General features: G+C 57.3%; 5 protein-coding genes across 5 annotated transcripts; all 5 read left to right on the top strand.

The window, feature by feature from the left end:
• Window positions 1–3,178: 3,178 nt before the first annotated feature.
• Window positions 3,179–4,348, top strand: LSCM1_00630 (uncharacterized protein; the record flags this gene model as incomplete). Its single annotated transcript, XM_067318275.1, has 1 exon — window positions 3,179–4,348. The coding sequence occupies one exon, from the start codon at window positions 3,179–3,181 to the stop codon at window positions 4,346–4,348; it is 1,170 nt and encodes a 389-aa protein (XP_067174380.1).
• A 520-nt stretch (window positions 4,349–4,868) lies between these two features.
• LSCM1_00629 (uncharacterized protein) lies at window positions 4,869–6,785 on the top strand (the record flags this gene model as incomplete). Its single annotated transcript, XM_067318274.1, has 1 exon — window positions 4,869–6,785. The coding sequence occupies one exon, from the start codon at window positions 4,869–4,871 to the stop codon at window positions 6,783–6,785; it is 1,917 nt and encodes a 638-aa protein (XP_067174379.1).
• Window positions 6,786–8,117: 1,332 nt separating this feature from the next.
• LSCM1_00628 (uncharacterized protein) lies at window positions 8,118–8,996 on the top strand (the record flags this gene model as incomplete). Its single annotated transcript, XM_067318273.1, has 1 exon — window positions 8,118–8,996. One exon carries the CDS (start codon window positions 8,118–8,120, stop codon window positions 8,994–8,996), a length of 879 nt encoding a protein of 292 aa, XP_067174378.1.
• A 1,069-nt stretch (window positions 8,997–10,065) lies between these two features.
• Window positions 10,066–11,658, top strand: LSCM1_00627 (uncharacterized protein; the record flags this gene model as incomplete). The annotated part of the gene is made up of 1 exon (XM_067318272.1): window positions 10,066–11,658. The coding sequence occupies one exon, from the start codon at window positions 10,066–10,068 to the stop codon at window positions 11,656–11,658; it is 1,593 nt and encodes a 530-aa protein (XP_067174377.1).
• A 1,000-nt stretch (window positions 11,659–12,658) lies between these two features.
• LSCM1_00626 (uncharacterized protein) lies at window positions 12,659–13,144 on the top strand (the record flags this gene model as incomplete). The annotated part of the gene is made up of 1 exon (XM_067318271.1): window positions 12,659–13,144. One exon carries the CDS (start codon window positions 12,659–12,661, stop codon window positions 13,142–13,144), a length of 486 nt encoding a protein of 161 aa, XP_067174376.1.
• Window positions 13,145–14,810: the final 1,666 nt, after the last annotated feature.

Genomic DNA, 14,810 nt, shown 5'->3' with positions numbered 1-14,810 from the left:
ACGTTCCCGTCCCTTCATTTCAGTCCTCTCTTTGCTTTGATTTGTGCGTGATGGCGATGATGAAGTTTGGGCCAGAACGCCGCTTCCCACGCGGATTTCTTTGCCTTCTTTTCTTCTTTCCGCTTGTCCATTGTGCCTCTGATGATGTGGGGGCACCGCAGCGTTGTATCTCCGGCACCACCACTCCAGCTCTCCATGAGGCAACCCAAACCGTATCCTTATCCTTGTCAAGGCCGACCCATTTCGGGCGGTGACGCAGGGCCAGACACATACCAGGAAGGGAAGTAAAAGTGATATCCCACCGCGGATGTCAGCAGTTGGGTGCGGAACGGCATAGCATCGCAGAGACCTGCGACGCCAAGGCTGCTTGTGCGATGCATATCATTCGCAACGTGTTAGCTTGACTTGAACGTTTCTCACCCAACCTTTTCTTTTCTCATAGAAGTGAGCAGCGTTTAAGGCAGGGGCGTGCCCGGTTCACCGATTCGGTGCGTTGCCCAAGGGGATCGACCTATGGCAGCCCGGGCTGACGCAGAGCTCGCTTGGCGTGTCGTATGGCTGAGAAGGGGCGCCTCACACAAGAACTGCTTCGCTTACGGTTGGGGCTTGAGCTTTGCCAGCGGTCTGCCACTTGTGACGCGTTCGGTGTTGATGCTGACCATCTGGTTGTCTCTTTCCTTTGCTGGCATGTGTGTGTGTGTGTTTTGCTGCTCCCCCCCATCCCTCTCTCCTGTCGTGTCGCTGCGTATGCTGCGTTACACATCTCATGGGTTTCAGTGATATACGTCGTCGCATCTCTGTCTATTGTGGCCGTCTCAGTCTCTCTATCTCTGTTTCCCCTTACTACTCTTACTTTGGCGCTGCCTGCTTTGTTGCTTTTTTTTCTCTTCGTCTTCTGTTTGACATTGCCAGGTGTGTCTGTCTTCGTCTGCGTGGCTCTTACCAATTCGTTTCGTTTTCTTCTTTCCTTTTTTGTTTTTATATTCATCTTTCTTTTTTTTCTCCGCTCTTATTCTATGTCGAGGGACCAGGGACAGTGGCGTCGACTACCGTGCTGGCGCGAGGCACGAGCGCGCGCGGACGCGAAGGGTATTGGGAATCGGTGAAGAAGCGCATGGGCACGATCCACGGCGATGACGTGTATCGCGGCAGGGGAGAGAAGAGAACGCCCCGAATGCAGCAGGGTAAATTTGTTCGTGGCATGGATCACGAGCACGTGGTTGGAAGGCATCCGCCAAAAGCTCACTTCTGGGAGAACTGGCGGTGTCGTCTGTGTGTCTGTCTCTCTCTCTCTATCTCTGTCTCTCTGTGCCTCTGCCCCTCGCTAGTGTTCCACATGCTGTGTCTTTCTCTTGCCTGCTTGAATGTCGATCACCGCAACGCCTAGTGATGACTGAAATACTCACGAAACAACCCAAGCGGGAGGGGGGCACCACGAGTCCCCATCTGCGTGGAGCGACGAGCAGCTTTGAAGCTCAAGGAATGCGGCGAGCCTAAAGCAAAAGGAGTTTCACAGAAGGGTTGGCGATGCTGAAGCGCATGAAAGCGGACAGCGAGCGACGTGCCAGCGCAGCGTCAGGCCTTACGAGCAGACAAGGCCACAACGGTACAGGCGCGGCTGCATTCAAACGGCGCACCCTCAGCGCCACGAGAGGATCTCTCCTCGTGCTTATGAGTCTTTGATGATTGGCCTACAGTGGACATGGTTGCCTAAACCGCTGTCCCTCTTTCGCCGACTGGGTGTGGATTCTTCGGTTGCAACATCCAGATGGTGTCGTTCTTCTGTTAGTGCTCGTTGGCGCCGTCGTGCAGCAATACTGATCTATACGTGCCCCTTGCTCAGCCTTATTGCTGTGTCATCACATTCCCCTCCCCTGCACTCGCTGCCAGCCTCCGTCAGTGTCTTCCTTTTTTTCCTGCGGTCTCCCTCTTTTGTTATGTGTGACCCCTCTCTCTCTCGCTCTCTTTTTGCGTTTTCCACTCGGTAGCTCACCGTGATAAGTGGGAGCGAAAGTCAGAGGGCGAAGAAAAGAATGGGAAAAGGGGATGCACACACACCAAAGAAAGAGTGGCAATAGTCGTGATCGTCGTGACGGCTAAGCGGAAGGGTGTCGAGGCGAGGAAGCAACAACACGCGACAGCGTGGGGCAAGAAGTCATTCGACAACTGGTGGTTGGGACGAGTCTCTGCCTATCGAACTACTGTATAAAGAGGCGACTCTCTGGTGGGTACTCTCTCCTGTGTGCATGGCTCTGCGTACCCGCGCGCTCATGGTGTGTGTCTGTCCGTTCGTGTGTGTGTGTGTGTTTTTCATCCATCTCCATCCTTTTTTAAAGGAGGGGGTGTCCTGAGGCCGGTATCCGTGTGCCCCCCTCCCCCATCACTGCCGCACCGCACCCCCCTCCGCCGCGGTATGGTAGCGCTGGCTATGGTTTTCGTACTCTCTTCACTTCTTTTGTGCTTTGTGTGACGAGCGCCATGCTCTTCTTGAGTGCATGAGCCCTTACTACTTCCTCCACCAACCCCCCTTGCGTATCCTCTTTCTCATGCACGATGTACTGAGACGTGAAGCGGCTGGCCACCTCGGACGCGCTGCCACCTCGCTGAAACAGGGGTGAATGACAGGTGGGGCAGCAGATCTTTGTTAGGAACTCCCTTTCACAATCGCTTGTCCGCATTCAGAGATGCACGGTAACCTGTGTTCAGGTGGTGCGACGCAGGCCACGCAGCGTGCTGTTGGCTAGTAGCGGGAAGCGACGCTGCTTCGCATCTCATCTACCCCATTAACGTTGTTAGGAGATGAAGGCGTTGGAAAAAGAGGACGTATGGATACAAATGTATTGCCTGTACACGGCCAGCGTTGGCTTTCCTTCAGTGGGCAGGCGATGGCTGCTTTTCTCACCACTCTCGCACCGTTTGACGCACTTTGTTACGCTTTCTGTACTGCATACTTCATTGAGGAACGCCCGCCCGCCCCCCCCGGCTTCCTCTTCCCTTGCCATCTTGAGCGTCAATGCAGATGGAGCGCCAGCACACACCCACAATACTGAGATCGGAGGACTGAGGTGGACCCTGGAATAGGTCCGATTCGCACCAAAGCGACTTTGCGCCACGCAGCTTTTCAACGCGTGCGTGTCCCCGCCGCTTTCTTCCTTTGGCGTATGCATGCGCTGGTGCCATGTCCGAGGCTGAGCACAGCCGCGTGAGCAGCGCTGCGCTGCGCTTTTACGCGGCGCAGCGCCTCGAAAGAGCTTGGGAGCTACCAGTCGGCCTGGTGCCGCGGCCGGGGGTGGTGCACAGTGATCCGCTGGCCCCTCGCGATACGGTCCAGGCGACACTGGAGGCTTTCATGAACAGTCGCGAGGAAAACGCAGTAAGCTTCGTTGCGAGCTTCTTGCAGCTTACCCAGGATGATAGGGTGACCGCGCTGGCTCGACTCGAGGACGAAGAGGGGACCCGATCTGCTTTTAGCACCATTGCAGCCAAGGAGCGCTCAGATCCGAGCAAGCTGGCGGTTGCAGTCGCAGAGCTGCGTCAGCGCCTGCAAGGTCACGAGGTGCGTGCAGAGCAGTGTGCGCTCGCCGAGCGTCAACCCTCGAGTACCGCGCCGAGAAATGCGGAGGGACCTTATTCTGTGATCCATCAGCGCCCCTTCAACAAAGGGCATAGGCTGTGTGACGGCACAGCATCCGCGGAAACTGTCGAAGCGCAGTCGGCTGCGGCCTGGAATGGCGGAGAGGAGGAGGTGGAAACAATCGCGCTGGAGGAGGGCACGCGCACAGGCAGTCTCCTTGCGTTCCTTAGGACGGGGGCTATGGACGTACCCACAAGCTTCGATAACTTTTTCGATACGGCCGCTGCTCCACGTGCGGCTATGGGTAATCTTCCAGAGAAGGCGCGTGATCTTCTATCCGTCCACCCCGCGCCTGGAACCCTTCCAACGTTAGACAGCATACTTGGCCTCGATACCGAGGAACCAGTAGACCCGACTGCACCTTCCTGTGAAAAAATGTGCTGTTGGCGAACGACGGCTGCTAGCGAGATCGACGTGACACTGCATGCACCTGAGCAGCGGCCTCTGCGTCGAGGTGGGAGCACTGTCTCAAGCTTGACCTCCTCTGCGGAGAGCGTGGAGCTGCCTGGGCTGGAGGACGCATCTTTGAGCAAGGATGCTCACGGGAAAGCCTCTTTGAGTGCATACCGCACGGATGTATTTGCGCAGATGCAGGAGGTCATTGAGTACTGTGACAGCTGCGTGGAAGCTTTTGTTCTGGATCCCTTATTTGACTACGACGCCGACCTCCTTGGCGAGGCATTCTGCAGCGGAGCTAGATGGCGTCAGGAGTGAGGCTCGCCATGCGCACCCCCACCCACCCACATACGCCAGTGGGCTCATCGCAAACCTCGGAACTGCATACGGGACGATAGAGCGCAACGAGTGCTCTGCTGTCCCGAAGCGGTTACACTACTGCCCTCCCCCTCTTTCTATGTTGCGCAGCTCAGCACAAGGCGCCAAATCGCACGATGAAAGAGGAGGAGAGCTGCGCAACGGCTGACGCGTTGGCGGCCCAAGGCGCCCCCCCTTTGGAGCAGGAGTAGAGGTACGTGTGTCGATGAGCCATAGACGACCATGAATGCGCAATCTTTCGCCTGCGTCTTCGCCGAGCCATGGGCATCTGCTTCGTCAGCTCTTCCCAGAGATTGAGGGATCGTGCACCTTGTTTTTTTTCAATGATCTCATTGCTTTGACGCTCCTCTCAGGGTAGCAGCACCCGCCACGCTCACCCTCCGCCTTCTCTCTCTCTCCCCTTCTCTCTCGTTGGACGTCCTCCGCCCCCCTCTCTTCCCCCCGTCACGTCTCACAAGTCATGTCTGAAATTGCCTCGCAAACATTCAATTCCATCCGCTTCTACAAGGGGTATCTGCCCCTTAAGGAGGCGCAGCAGGCACAGTCTTACGTTGTGCTCGCCCTCCACGTCGACGACGCGTCGCTGCGTTGCGACGATGACGCCTTTGCGGCCTGCTCGATGGGAAGTACGCACCGGATGGTGAAAGGGCTGTCGACTCGGTCACAAAGTCCCGCAACATCCGAAAGCCCGCAGGCGTTTTACCGGTCCCCTTTCCTACGCTCGCCTGCAGCGTCGCCCGCAACGCCCCTGGAGAGATCACCGGCCACAAAACGTTGTCCGTCTCCCAGCGACCGTAGCCGCGCGTCGCCGCCCACGCTCAGCGGCAGCATCGGGTCTTCAGGAACCCACAATGCGGCAGCAGCGCCAAGCACTTACGGCAGCGGCGTCTCGTTTTACCTTTTTCACAAGCGGGACGTGCAACCGCCGCCCATTCGCTTTTACGTTTCTCCCAAGAAGGTGCATCGTTGCTTCCTCGGGTGCGAGAAGCTGGGCTGTTCGTGCGAGCGCATTCATTTCAAGCCTGGGGCGTGGCGCCTGCGTTTGGAAACGTTGCCGAGGCTGCCGCTCACGGTCGCCCAGGCCGGTGAAAACGTGCGTGTAGCGCAGAACCAGATACAGCCGACGGCCGGGTACTTCTTCGCCCTGGGCCTTAAGGCAGCAAAGGTGCTGCCTGCTGTGGTGCCCACAATGTGCCGCTTCAACAAAGCATGCCGTAACGGCATCAGCTGTCTCTACATTCACGCCGATAAGCCAGTGGCGCCCAAGCAGGTGCAGGCGTCAGAGATTAGCCTGCGTGAGTGGGGCCGCCATGTAGTAGACGACGCCCTCTCACCCAACGAGAAACGGGCCTTCTATGAGTTCCTCGACGAACAGGGCATTCGTACCGTCGGTGACATGCAAGTCCTGGGCAACGCCGCCTTCGACTCACTGGCCTCCAGAATCCCGTCAGCGTGGGCCGAGGCATTCTTGACGCTCTCGGTACTTCGTGACTTGGACACAAAGATGCTGCTTCAGAATGCGCTCATGGCGTTCCCGCGCATCCAGGCCCCCGTGAAACTACCAGGGTTCTTGAGCACCGTCGGCGACCTGTTGAACATGACCGCGTCTGCGTTCTCGCAGCTGCAAGTTGCCCCGTTTGTGATGGACGCGTGCGCTTTGATTCGCACCCGCTACGGCACCGACGAAGCCTTCAGCATCATTGACCTGAAGAAGGAGCCACCCAACACGTTCTTCAGCAATGTGACCCGCATGATTCAGAACTTCCGCCACACGCACGCGCACTGCAGTTGGCGCAAGCACGACCCTACACGCCCGGTCGTCACGTCGGTGCTTACCTTTGTGGATGTAAACAAGTGCCACTGCCACCGCAACGGTGACAACCCAATCAACACAGATGAAGAGTACATCGCGGCACCCATTCCCTCAGACATTGAAGAGATGGGCATACCGAGCGGCTCGTGGTGCCAGTGTATGCGGCGAGGTGTCATCGCAGTCAACTACGAACTCAGTACCCCAAGCGGCTCCCGCTGCTCCGAGCAGAATGCGATGGGCAAGCTTGCCTCGCTGGGGGTACCCACCTGGTGTGTGCGCGAGGTATTTGTGCACGGAACTTCCTTGATGAAGGAATCGAACCCGCTCTTCCCGTGCGGCGTCTGCGAGAATATGCTGCAGAAAGTTACGAAGGACGTCCAATCGCACTATAGTGGCGACGTCACGCTGTACATGTTCGACGCCACAATCCCGCGCAAGATCGTCTTCCTGACGATCCCCGAAATCTCCAACCGCGACGGCGCAAACTTCAAGAAGTTCGTAGCCGAAGACCTGCGTGACTCATTTCAAGGCGGAGGTGCGAGTCTCGGGGGAGAGGCATCCTAAGGGCTCGAAAAGGATGACGGCGGCTGCATTGTCCCGTGCTTGAGGAACTGATTGGATCGATGGCGTAGCTGTTGCGCCTTCATGGCTGACCCCTCCCCTCTCCACTTTTTCCCCCTTTTTCCCGTGTACCTCGTGCACCGCTGGACACTGCCATCACCATTCTTGAGCGTCGCACGCCAGCTTTATCGTTGGTCTGGTGTCTCCTCCGCTGTGCGTGTGGGTGTGTGGCAAGGCTACATTACGCTCTCTTCTCTCCCTCGCACGGAACAGACCTCCACGCTGGCGCGATTGCGTTGCTCTTCGGTCGCTTGTGCGGACACGCTGGCCGGCGCGTCTGTGCTCACGGGTCGCTGGCGTGGAGAAGTCACCTTCGGATGACAGGGCCGCAACTCTGTTGATGGAACCGAGCGGCAGGAGAGGCCCGAGGAAGAATTGTGAGAGTGCCCTCTGCACATCTCCACTGCGCGCATGCATGAGCGCGTGTGAGAAGCGGATGATGGTTCTCGGCAGTCCTGAGTGTCGGCTCTCGCTGTCCTCGTCTCTTAGCTCTTCCCATGTCTGCTCGGCGCCGTTTGCTTTCCCCGCGTACTGGTCGGCTCCCCCGCTAACGGTAATGCATTTGTGAAGTGGTGACGGCTGGCTCTTTTTCTTTTTATTCGATTCGTTATAGGGCACCTTGTCGGCATGCCTGCACATGTAACGTGTTCGAGGATGGGGGTGGCATGTGCGGCGGGGGACACACTGTACCTCTTGGGATGTACACACTCGCCGCAGGCACTCGCTGCGACCGCTTCTCCCTCAGCTCTTGCGCGTACACACACCTAAATAGAGAGAGAGAGAGTAGGCGCGGAGGCCGATGCGCATCCCCTTTTAGTGCCCCTCGCCTCACGTTTGCAATGGATGACTCCCATGCACTGATGTTGTGCACCATTACACGAATTCTCTTCTCCTTCTTTTTCTTCTTCTTACCTCGCGTCGGCGGTCGGCATCCCACCATTACAGAGTGAAGAACTTCCTCCGGCTCGCAGATTCGCACACGCATCGATATATCCGCCCACAAAGCAGCGACCCGCGCTTCAGAGCGCGTCACAGAGATATCACCCCCCCTCCCATCCCCCATCCCGTAGAGGCGCAAGTGCGTTGCAAAGAAAGGATTAGACTCCCCCTTCCTCCGCTCCACCCCCCCTTTTTTGCGCCTCTCCCTTTCGTACGTGTGTGCGGCGAAGCCCACTCGTCTTCCGCTCTCGCCTTGTGTTGGGCGACAACAACGCGAAAAGGATACGGCGGTGATGGTGGTGGGGCGCGCAGACGCATTTGTCCTTCTCCATCAGCATGTCTGCACTTTCCGAGCGACTCGTCAAGCAGCTGCTTCGCATTCACGATCGCGAGCTTGCGCTAGAGACAGCGCAGCGGGGCCTTGACAGCAAGCTGAAGCAGGAGGAGGATCTCCGGAAGGGGCTGGAAGTCGAGCAAGAGAAGCTGGCCAAGTTGAGGAGCGTGCAAGAGACCCTCGAGAAGATAAACGACGGGTCAGAGGCAAAGCTCAAGGCGGTGAAGGAGGAAGATGAGCTGCAACGGAAGCAAATCTCCGACGAGCTCAAGAAGCGCATCGCCGAGGTGGATGAAGTGTCGAGAGCTTTGGCAGAGCGCGAGCAGCACGCACAGTCGCGCAAGGAGCTGCTTCTGAAGCAGCAGGAGATCTACGATCAGCACTCGAGCACGGGCAAGGAGAAGTTCGATGAGCTCGTGGCAAAGCGCGAGGGCGAGATGGAGACCCTCAATCAAAAGAAGGAGGAAAACCTCCGCCGCGCGCCGAAGCTTCAGCAGCAGTTGGAGGAAGAGACAGAGCAGCTGGCAGTCGCCAAGGCGGAACAGGAAGACCTCAAGGCGAAGGTCGACGAGTTCCTCGCCCGCTTCGCTGTGATTCAAGCTCAGCTGCAAGAGGCTAAAAAAGTGTACGAGTCTGCCTCGTCAGACAAAGACCGTGACACGCGTCTCCTCAAGGCACTAGAGAGCGACCTCGAAATGCTGCGGCGCCGCGCAGCGACGAGTAGAGCTGAGCGAGACAAGGAGCTCGCCAAGGTCAATGCGCTGAAAGAAAAGGTGGAAGCAACGCGGAATCAAATCATCACCTTTGAGAATATTACGAAAATGCTCTCCGCATCTGCAGCCGGCGATGCGGCAACCGAGGCTGCAAAAATGGGAAGGTGATATGGTGGCTTCCGGTGCGGGGGTGCGGTATTGCGAGGGGGGAGGGAAAAAAGGAGCTTGACGGAGCGCGCATGTCGCGGGTACTTCCTAGCACCTCTCAGCAGCCTCTAACTGTTACGCATTTTCTTCCTGCAACGAGTCAGTCTTCCCCAGCGCGCACTGTCCTCGAGTCTCGCCCGCTCATCTGGTCTTGACATTACGACCGTTTTGTTTTATTTTCTCCACAAGAAACACAAACAGAGGAGACGCACCTATGGCAGGCCTTCAGTGTCGCTCTCCCCCTTTCTCTGTGCAGTCCTTCTTCTGCTGCGCCTCTGCACCTGAGCTGCCCGGTCTTGGTGAGGTGCCGCGGTTCCGCAGCGTCGCCATTACTGTGTTTTTTTTTCTCCGTTGCTGACCCGATCTTATGTGGGTGACTCGAAGGAGATGAGGGCAATACGCGAACGCCCGAGGAGGGGGAAGTAGGCGTGGCAGCGGGAACAAGGCACTTCTCGCGTATGCGTTGTGTTTGCTTTCACGAAAAGCGTGCACCACTGCTGCACCTCGTCGGAGAGGCTCTCTGCATGAGCTCTGCTGGCGCCCCTAAGCTCCCTTTGTGTCCTCGCAAGCTTCTTGAGCGCTGTCGGCGAAGGGAGGCTGGCGATCCACACGACACTGCCCTCATGTGGACAGGCGAATGACACGCCCTCAACCTTCTTCTGCCTCGAACGCGTTTTTTATGGTCTCCGCCGCTACTTTGTCGCACGCATTCGATGTGCTGAAAGGTATGCTTACACAAGTATATATGTCCGGAGAGAAGGAGAGTGAAGGGCCTACATTAGCTTTCATCTGGCGCCACGGGTGAGTTGTCGTTTCTATGGGTTTTCTTCTCCCTGTGTGTGCGTGTGCGTGTGCGTACCACTGGTCACTTCGCCGCTCATCCTAGCCCTTTTCGGGTTTTCGTCTACCCCCTCTTCCTGCAGTGCTCTCGAAGCAGCCGCAGGCCCATCTATGAGTGCATATGAAGTGGACCGAAAAGTTAAAACAAAGAGTAATCGGTAGAGTATAGAGGTGCGAGAAGAAAGAAAAAATGTACAGTGAGAGTGACATGGAACATTACGAGCAGGAAGTCATCAGCGGCAGTAGCGACGAAGCAGAAAGCTCGGATGTGGTGGAACATCAGATTCGGCTGCGTGAGCAGACGCTCGGCACTTGGTTCCAGTCTTATGCGTATGTCTTCGAAGCCGATGACGGCCTCTTCCGCACTCATCTGCCGTGCCAGTACCTCACCCCAGAGGCAGAGGACGAAGCCATATTGTCTTTCTCCGCTCGGCTACCGGCGGCTGACGACGTGGCAGAGCTGCTCAACATGCCTGCCGGCGAACAGGTCGCTGACAGCGTTGCAGATGATAGTGAAACTTCTTCGTTGCCTTCAGCGCTGCTAAACGGCGAAGCAGTGATGAACACCACCTCGCACGCATCAGAAAGCAGTGAGCCGTGGGCCGAGGATGGCAAGCCGTCGCCTGCCTCGCGTTTTCTCTGTGCCCACCGTGACGCTTGCATTCTGATTCCGGTCGACAAGGCCGCCAACCGCGCCACCCTGCGTGCCACCCACCAGGGACTGTTTAGCGAGCAGGCGAGCGTCAGTGGGGAGGGACTAGATATCGTGCCTGGGTACGACCGCTCGGAGGCTGTTGGGTGGGCGCTGCCGCTAACGATAGACCCTGCGGTGCTTGATGTTCTGAAAAGCTTGCATCCCGGCTGGCGTGTCGCGACACCCGCTGACGTGAAGTTTTGGGCAAGGGCTCCGCGTGCGGCTGCATCATCGGTTTTTGCTAAAAACGTTTCGCGGCAACCTGCACGACGAGCATGGACGCGTGGCGCCGCCAACCTCATGCGTAGCAAGGAGCGTTTCCTCGCCCGCGTCGCCGAAGCTGGCGGCTGGGAAAGGGTCATCTTCGTTGCTGTGGACGTTGAGGCATACGCGGTGGCAGAGAACAGCGTGCCAGTGCCGGCCGAGTACGCGTTTGTGCCCATCAAGGGCACGTGTGCGCGCGGGTCCGCGCCGGCCATTGCGCCGCTGCACTTCTTCTGCCACCCTGGCAAGCTCTCCCCGGAAAATGAGGCGGCGGTGCTCTACACATGTTTCCACACACACCTCATCCCGTACCGCAATGCCGCGTTCCTCACCACGGACTATTACTCCCAGGCTAGCCACGTCGACCGCCATTTCGTGCGCCATCCCAAGGTGGTTCTCATCAATAAAGGTGACCCTTCGTCTCCGACGTTGATGGACATGCAGGCGTTACGATGGCTTTACGCCGCCGCTGTCCTCCAGGGGCAGTGCAGCCACAATCCGGCCGCGCACGAGGAGGACGGGGTGGCGGAGGTGGGGAAATGGGTACCAAAGGCAGATGACATTTACTGCTTTGACGTGAGTGTGCTGGAGGCGGCTGCTGCCGAAGATGGGGAGGTGAATCGCGGACCGAGCGCGCCTTTCACGACCGATGCACACAGCAGCGGCCGTATGAATCAGGAGACGGGGTGCTGCTGGTATCACTCGCTAGCAGAGAATTGGGGTATCATTGAGGGTGGCTTACACTGTGCCATGCGCGATGCCCACGAGCTCGCACATCGCATCGAGGCAGCCCTGTGCAGAAGGCGTCCTGCCCCAGCAGCCTAGATGTGTGGGTGGCGCGTGCGTATCCTAGTGAACGCATCCCGCCACTGATGTGCCGCGTGTGCTGTGGTTCTTTCGAGTCTAGGAGTGCGGGGCTAGTGCGAGATGGCCACTTTCATTCTCTGCCTCTCTCTCTCGGGCGCGGCTCACACCCTACGATGGGCTCCCTTCTTTGCTGCCCCGCTACATATCCACCGACGTCGGCATCGGCGTACTCGTAAAGAGAAATAGAGAAGTCGCAAAGTGTAATTGCCGCGCGGGTGTGTCACGGCCAACTCAGAGACAGAGAGGTTGACATGGGTTGCCTACCTCCTAGCAAGTGTCATGGCATATGTCTGTATATTTCTAAAAAGTACATTCAGCGTGTGATTTCATGGAAAAAAGTGAGGTTACAGCACTTCATATCGGGTGCCTGTCAGTGTGCTTCGCTTACGGGTTGTCGACCGCGTCATCGTCATCGCTTCTGCTCCACTTTCCACCTTCTGGATGACCTTCTCCCTCTTTTTCTCTTCCTTTCTTTCTCCCCCTCTGTGTGCGCGTTCTCAACGGAGTACTCGCGCACCCCTCACCCTTGAACTGCCGCTGATCTGTTGGCGAGCAGCACGTTTGCTTTGCCTTTTTGATGCGGTGCTTTGACCAGAAAGCCCCGACCCCCTCCACAGTCGCGCGCGCACACACACACATACATACACCGCACGGCCGTTGCCCCGGCGCTATACACAAGGAGACAGAGACACAGTGCCCCCTTACTCCTCTCCCGCCACGACATCCTCTCTCTGCTTCGTCTCAGCTCCTCCTTTGACAGCCTCGCTCATCATCGTTGAACTTTGCCTTTCCGTGCGCGCATCCACATCCAAACACAACGTTGACGACCTCGCCGTCATCCGCTGTTTCCACTTTCCTCCTGTAGGGGCGCACTTTTTCAACACCTCTAAACTCTTTTCCGTTCTTGTTTTATTCTCAGGCGTGTCACCTTTTCGTTCCCCCCTCTTGCCGTCACGCCATGCTCCGCGCGGCTCGCCTTCTCCGCGGCGTCAGCCCGTTCTCCATCTTTCTGATGGACCAGAAGAACAACCCGGCGCTGGAAGGCGTGTCGATTGCGAAGCGCGGAAAAATGCTCTCCAAAATGTACAAGGAACTTTCACAGCAGCAGCGCCGTGATCTGAAGAAAAGGGCAGAGGTGCACCCAAGCCTGCGCAAGGCGAAGCGCGCCAGGCCACCGCGGAAGACCGAGTTCGCCGAGTTTGTGCGCCAGAACTACAAGGTGGTGAAGGGCCTCAACTACCGTAAGCGATTTTCTGCCTTGTCGCAGCTGTACGAACTCCACAAGCCGCTCGAGGTGCAGGTTGCCAAGGCATTGACGGAGGCCAACGCCAAAAAGGTAACCGCAGCCAAGAAAGCAGTGAAAAAGGCCGCTGCAAAGCCAAAGGCCGCAAAGGCTGCCAAAGGAAAGACCACCCCTAAAAAAGCGACTGTCCACAAGGCGTGAGAGGGGCGGTATCCCTCCTCGCTGCTGCTTTTTTTTTCTTCTATCCCTTCTCGTTGCCCTCCTTCGTTCCGGAAAGCAGCTACACGACATGACAACTCGCAACCGTGGGATCGCTGGCTTCCCGCTCGCACGCACCTTTTTTCTCTCCCGGGCCCATTCTCGCGTGCTCGCACACCCCTCACCGGTCGTTTCTCCGCTTTCAGTAATATATATATATATATATATGCGGCTTCTTTAGGACCGAGGTTGGAAGCCATTAGAGTCGGGGCGTGCGTGCCGCCTCTCCACATGCTCCCCACCTCCTCCTCTCCCCATATGCGCTCGTCCGTGTGTACTGGCATTGCCACCTTTGACTTACCCCTTCATGGCCTGCCGTTGTGTTACGATTGTTAGACGATCTTGGCTTATTCGTGTTCAGTTTCCACTGAACACGAGCGTCGATGTACCGCTGGTGTATGCGTAAGAGCTCTCCCCCCTTTGTCTCACTCCCTCTCCCCCCTCTCTCTCTGAGTGCACGGTGTCACGTCCTTGCCCTTGTGGGGCGAGCGTGTGCCTCAGAGGATCGGTTTCCTGTGCCCTATCCCTCCTCCCCCTTTTCGCTCACCCCTACGCTCGCCTCGTCGTATGTGGCGCGCGCGAAGAATACGTATACGCGCCATGTCTTTGTCGGCCTAGGTACTGTCGTTTGTAGCTGTTGTTGGTTCTAAGTCGAGGTCGATTTTCTTGACGTACCGCCCACCCCCCCCAACACACACACACACACACTTCTCCTCCTCTGATGTGTTTCGCCCTTCCTGTAGGGTCCGCGTGTATTTGTACGTAGACGCTGAGAGGCGACAAGGACGACCATGACTACCACCTCTTTCTCCACCACGACGACCGCCACTATCAACGCCCCTCCCTCCCTCCACTGTTTAACGTTGTTGTCGGTGTTTCTCTAGCGGCAACGAACGATCACATCTGTTACGCTTTGCAGGCCGTGAGGGAACCGCACATGCGCTCAGTAGACGTTTCCATAGAAGATCGATGCAGGCATGGTCGGAGTGGAGTGCGGTGGCGCTGTTGGCGCTGGTGAGCACCCGGGCGTGCTTCCCTTAGAGAAAGAGGTTGCCCCTCTCTGCGTGGGGGGGACGAGGAGGGGGGGCGAAGTAAAAGTCAGGACGGGGCCTTTAAATGGGCTGTGCCGGTGCGCAGAAAATTCCTAGATGCATTGAGATAAAGTGAACGGGATGCAAGGAGGACGTCACAAGATCAATGCACGATGCGTTGGCTCGTTGACGGATGCGGTAAGCGTTCAGAAGCATGCTTTTTTTTTCAAGTAGACCCCAGCATGAACCATGGCCACGAAGAGCCGCGGCGGAGGAGTGCACTCGCTAGAAAAGGCTCATGCACGGAGCACCTTATCCATACGTACCATTCTCCCCCACGGTGCGCTCTGCCTCAAGGGACGTGCTCGTTTGCCTGGTGGGACTCTTGCACGCCCCCTATACAACCTTTTTTTCCTCTCCCGCTCACTCCGACTCTATACTTCGCTCACGCATTCCTGTGTACAGACGTATGTGTGTGGGTGTATTCCTATGACATTTCTCTTCTTATCTTTTTTTCTTATAGACACTACCGACTGCGCCGGTGCATCTCCAACGCCTCTTCCTCGACTCCGCCTCCT

Source organism: Leishmania martiniquensis, chromosome 36, assembly GCF_017916325.1.
Source record: "Leishmania martiniquensis isolate LSCM1 chromosome 36, whole genome shotgun sequence".
In the NCBI taxonomy this organism is placed as follows: Eukaryota; Euglenozoa; class Kinetoplastea; order Trypanosomatida; family Trypanosomatidae; genus Leishmania; species Leishmania martiniquensis.
Note: the sequence above shows the minus strand (reverse complement) of the source record. Positions and strands in the feature narration are given on the sequence as shown.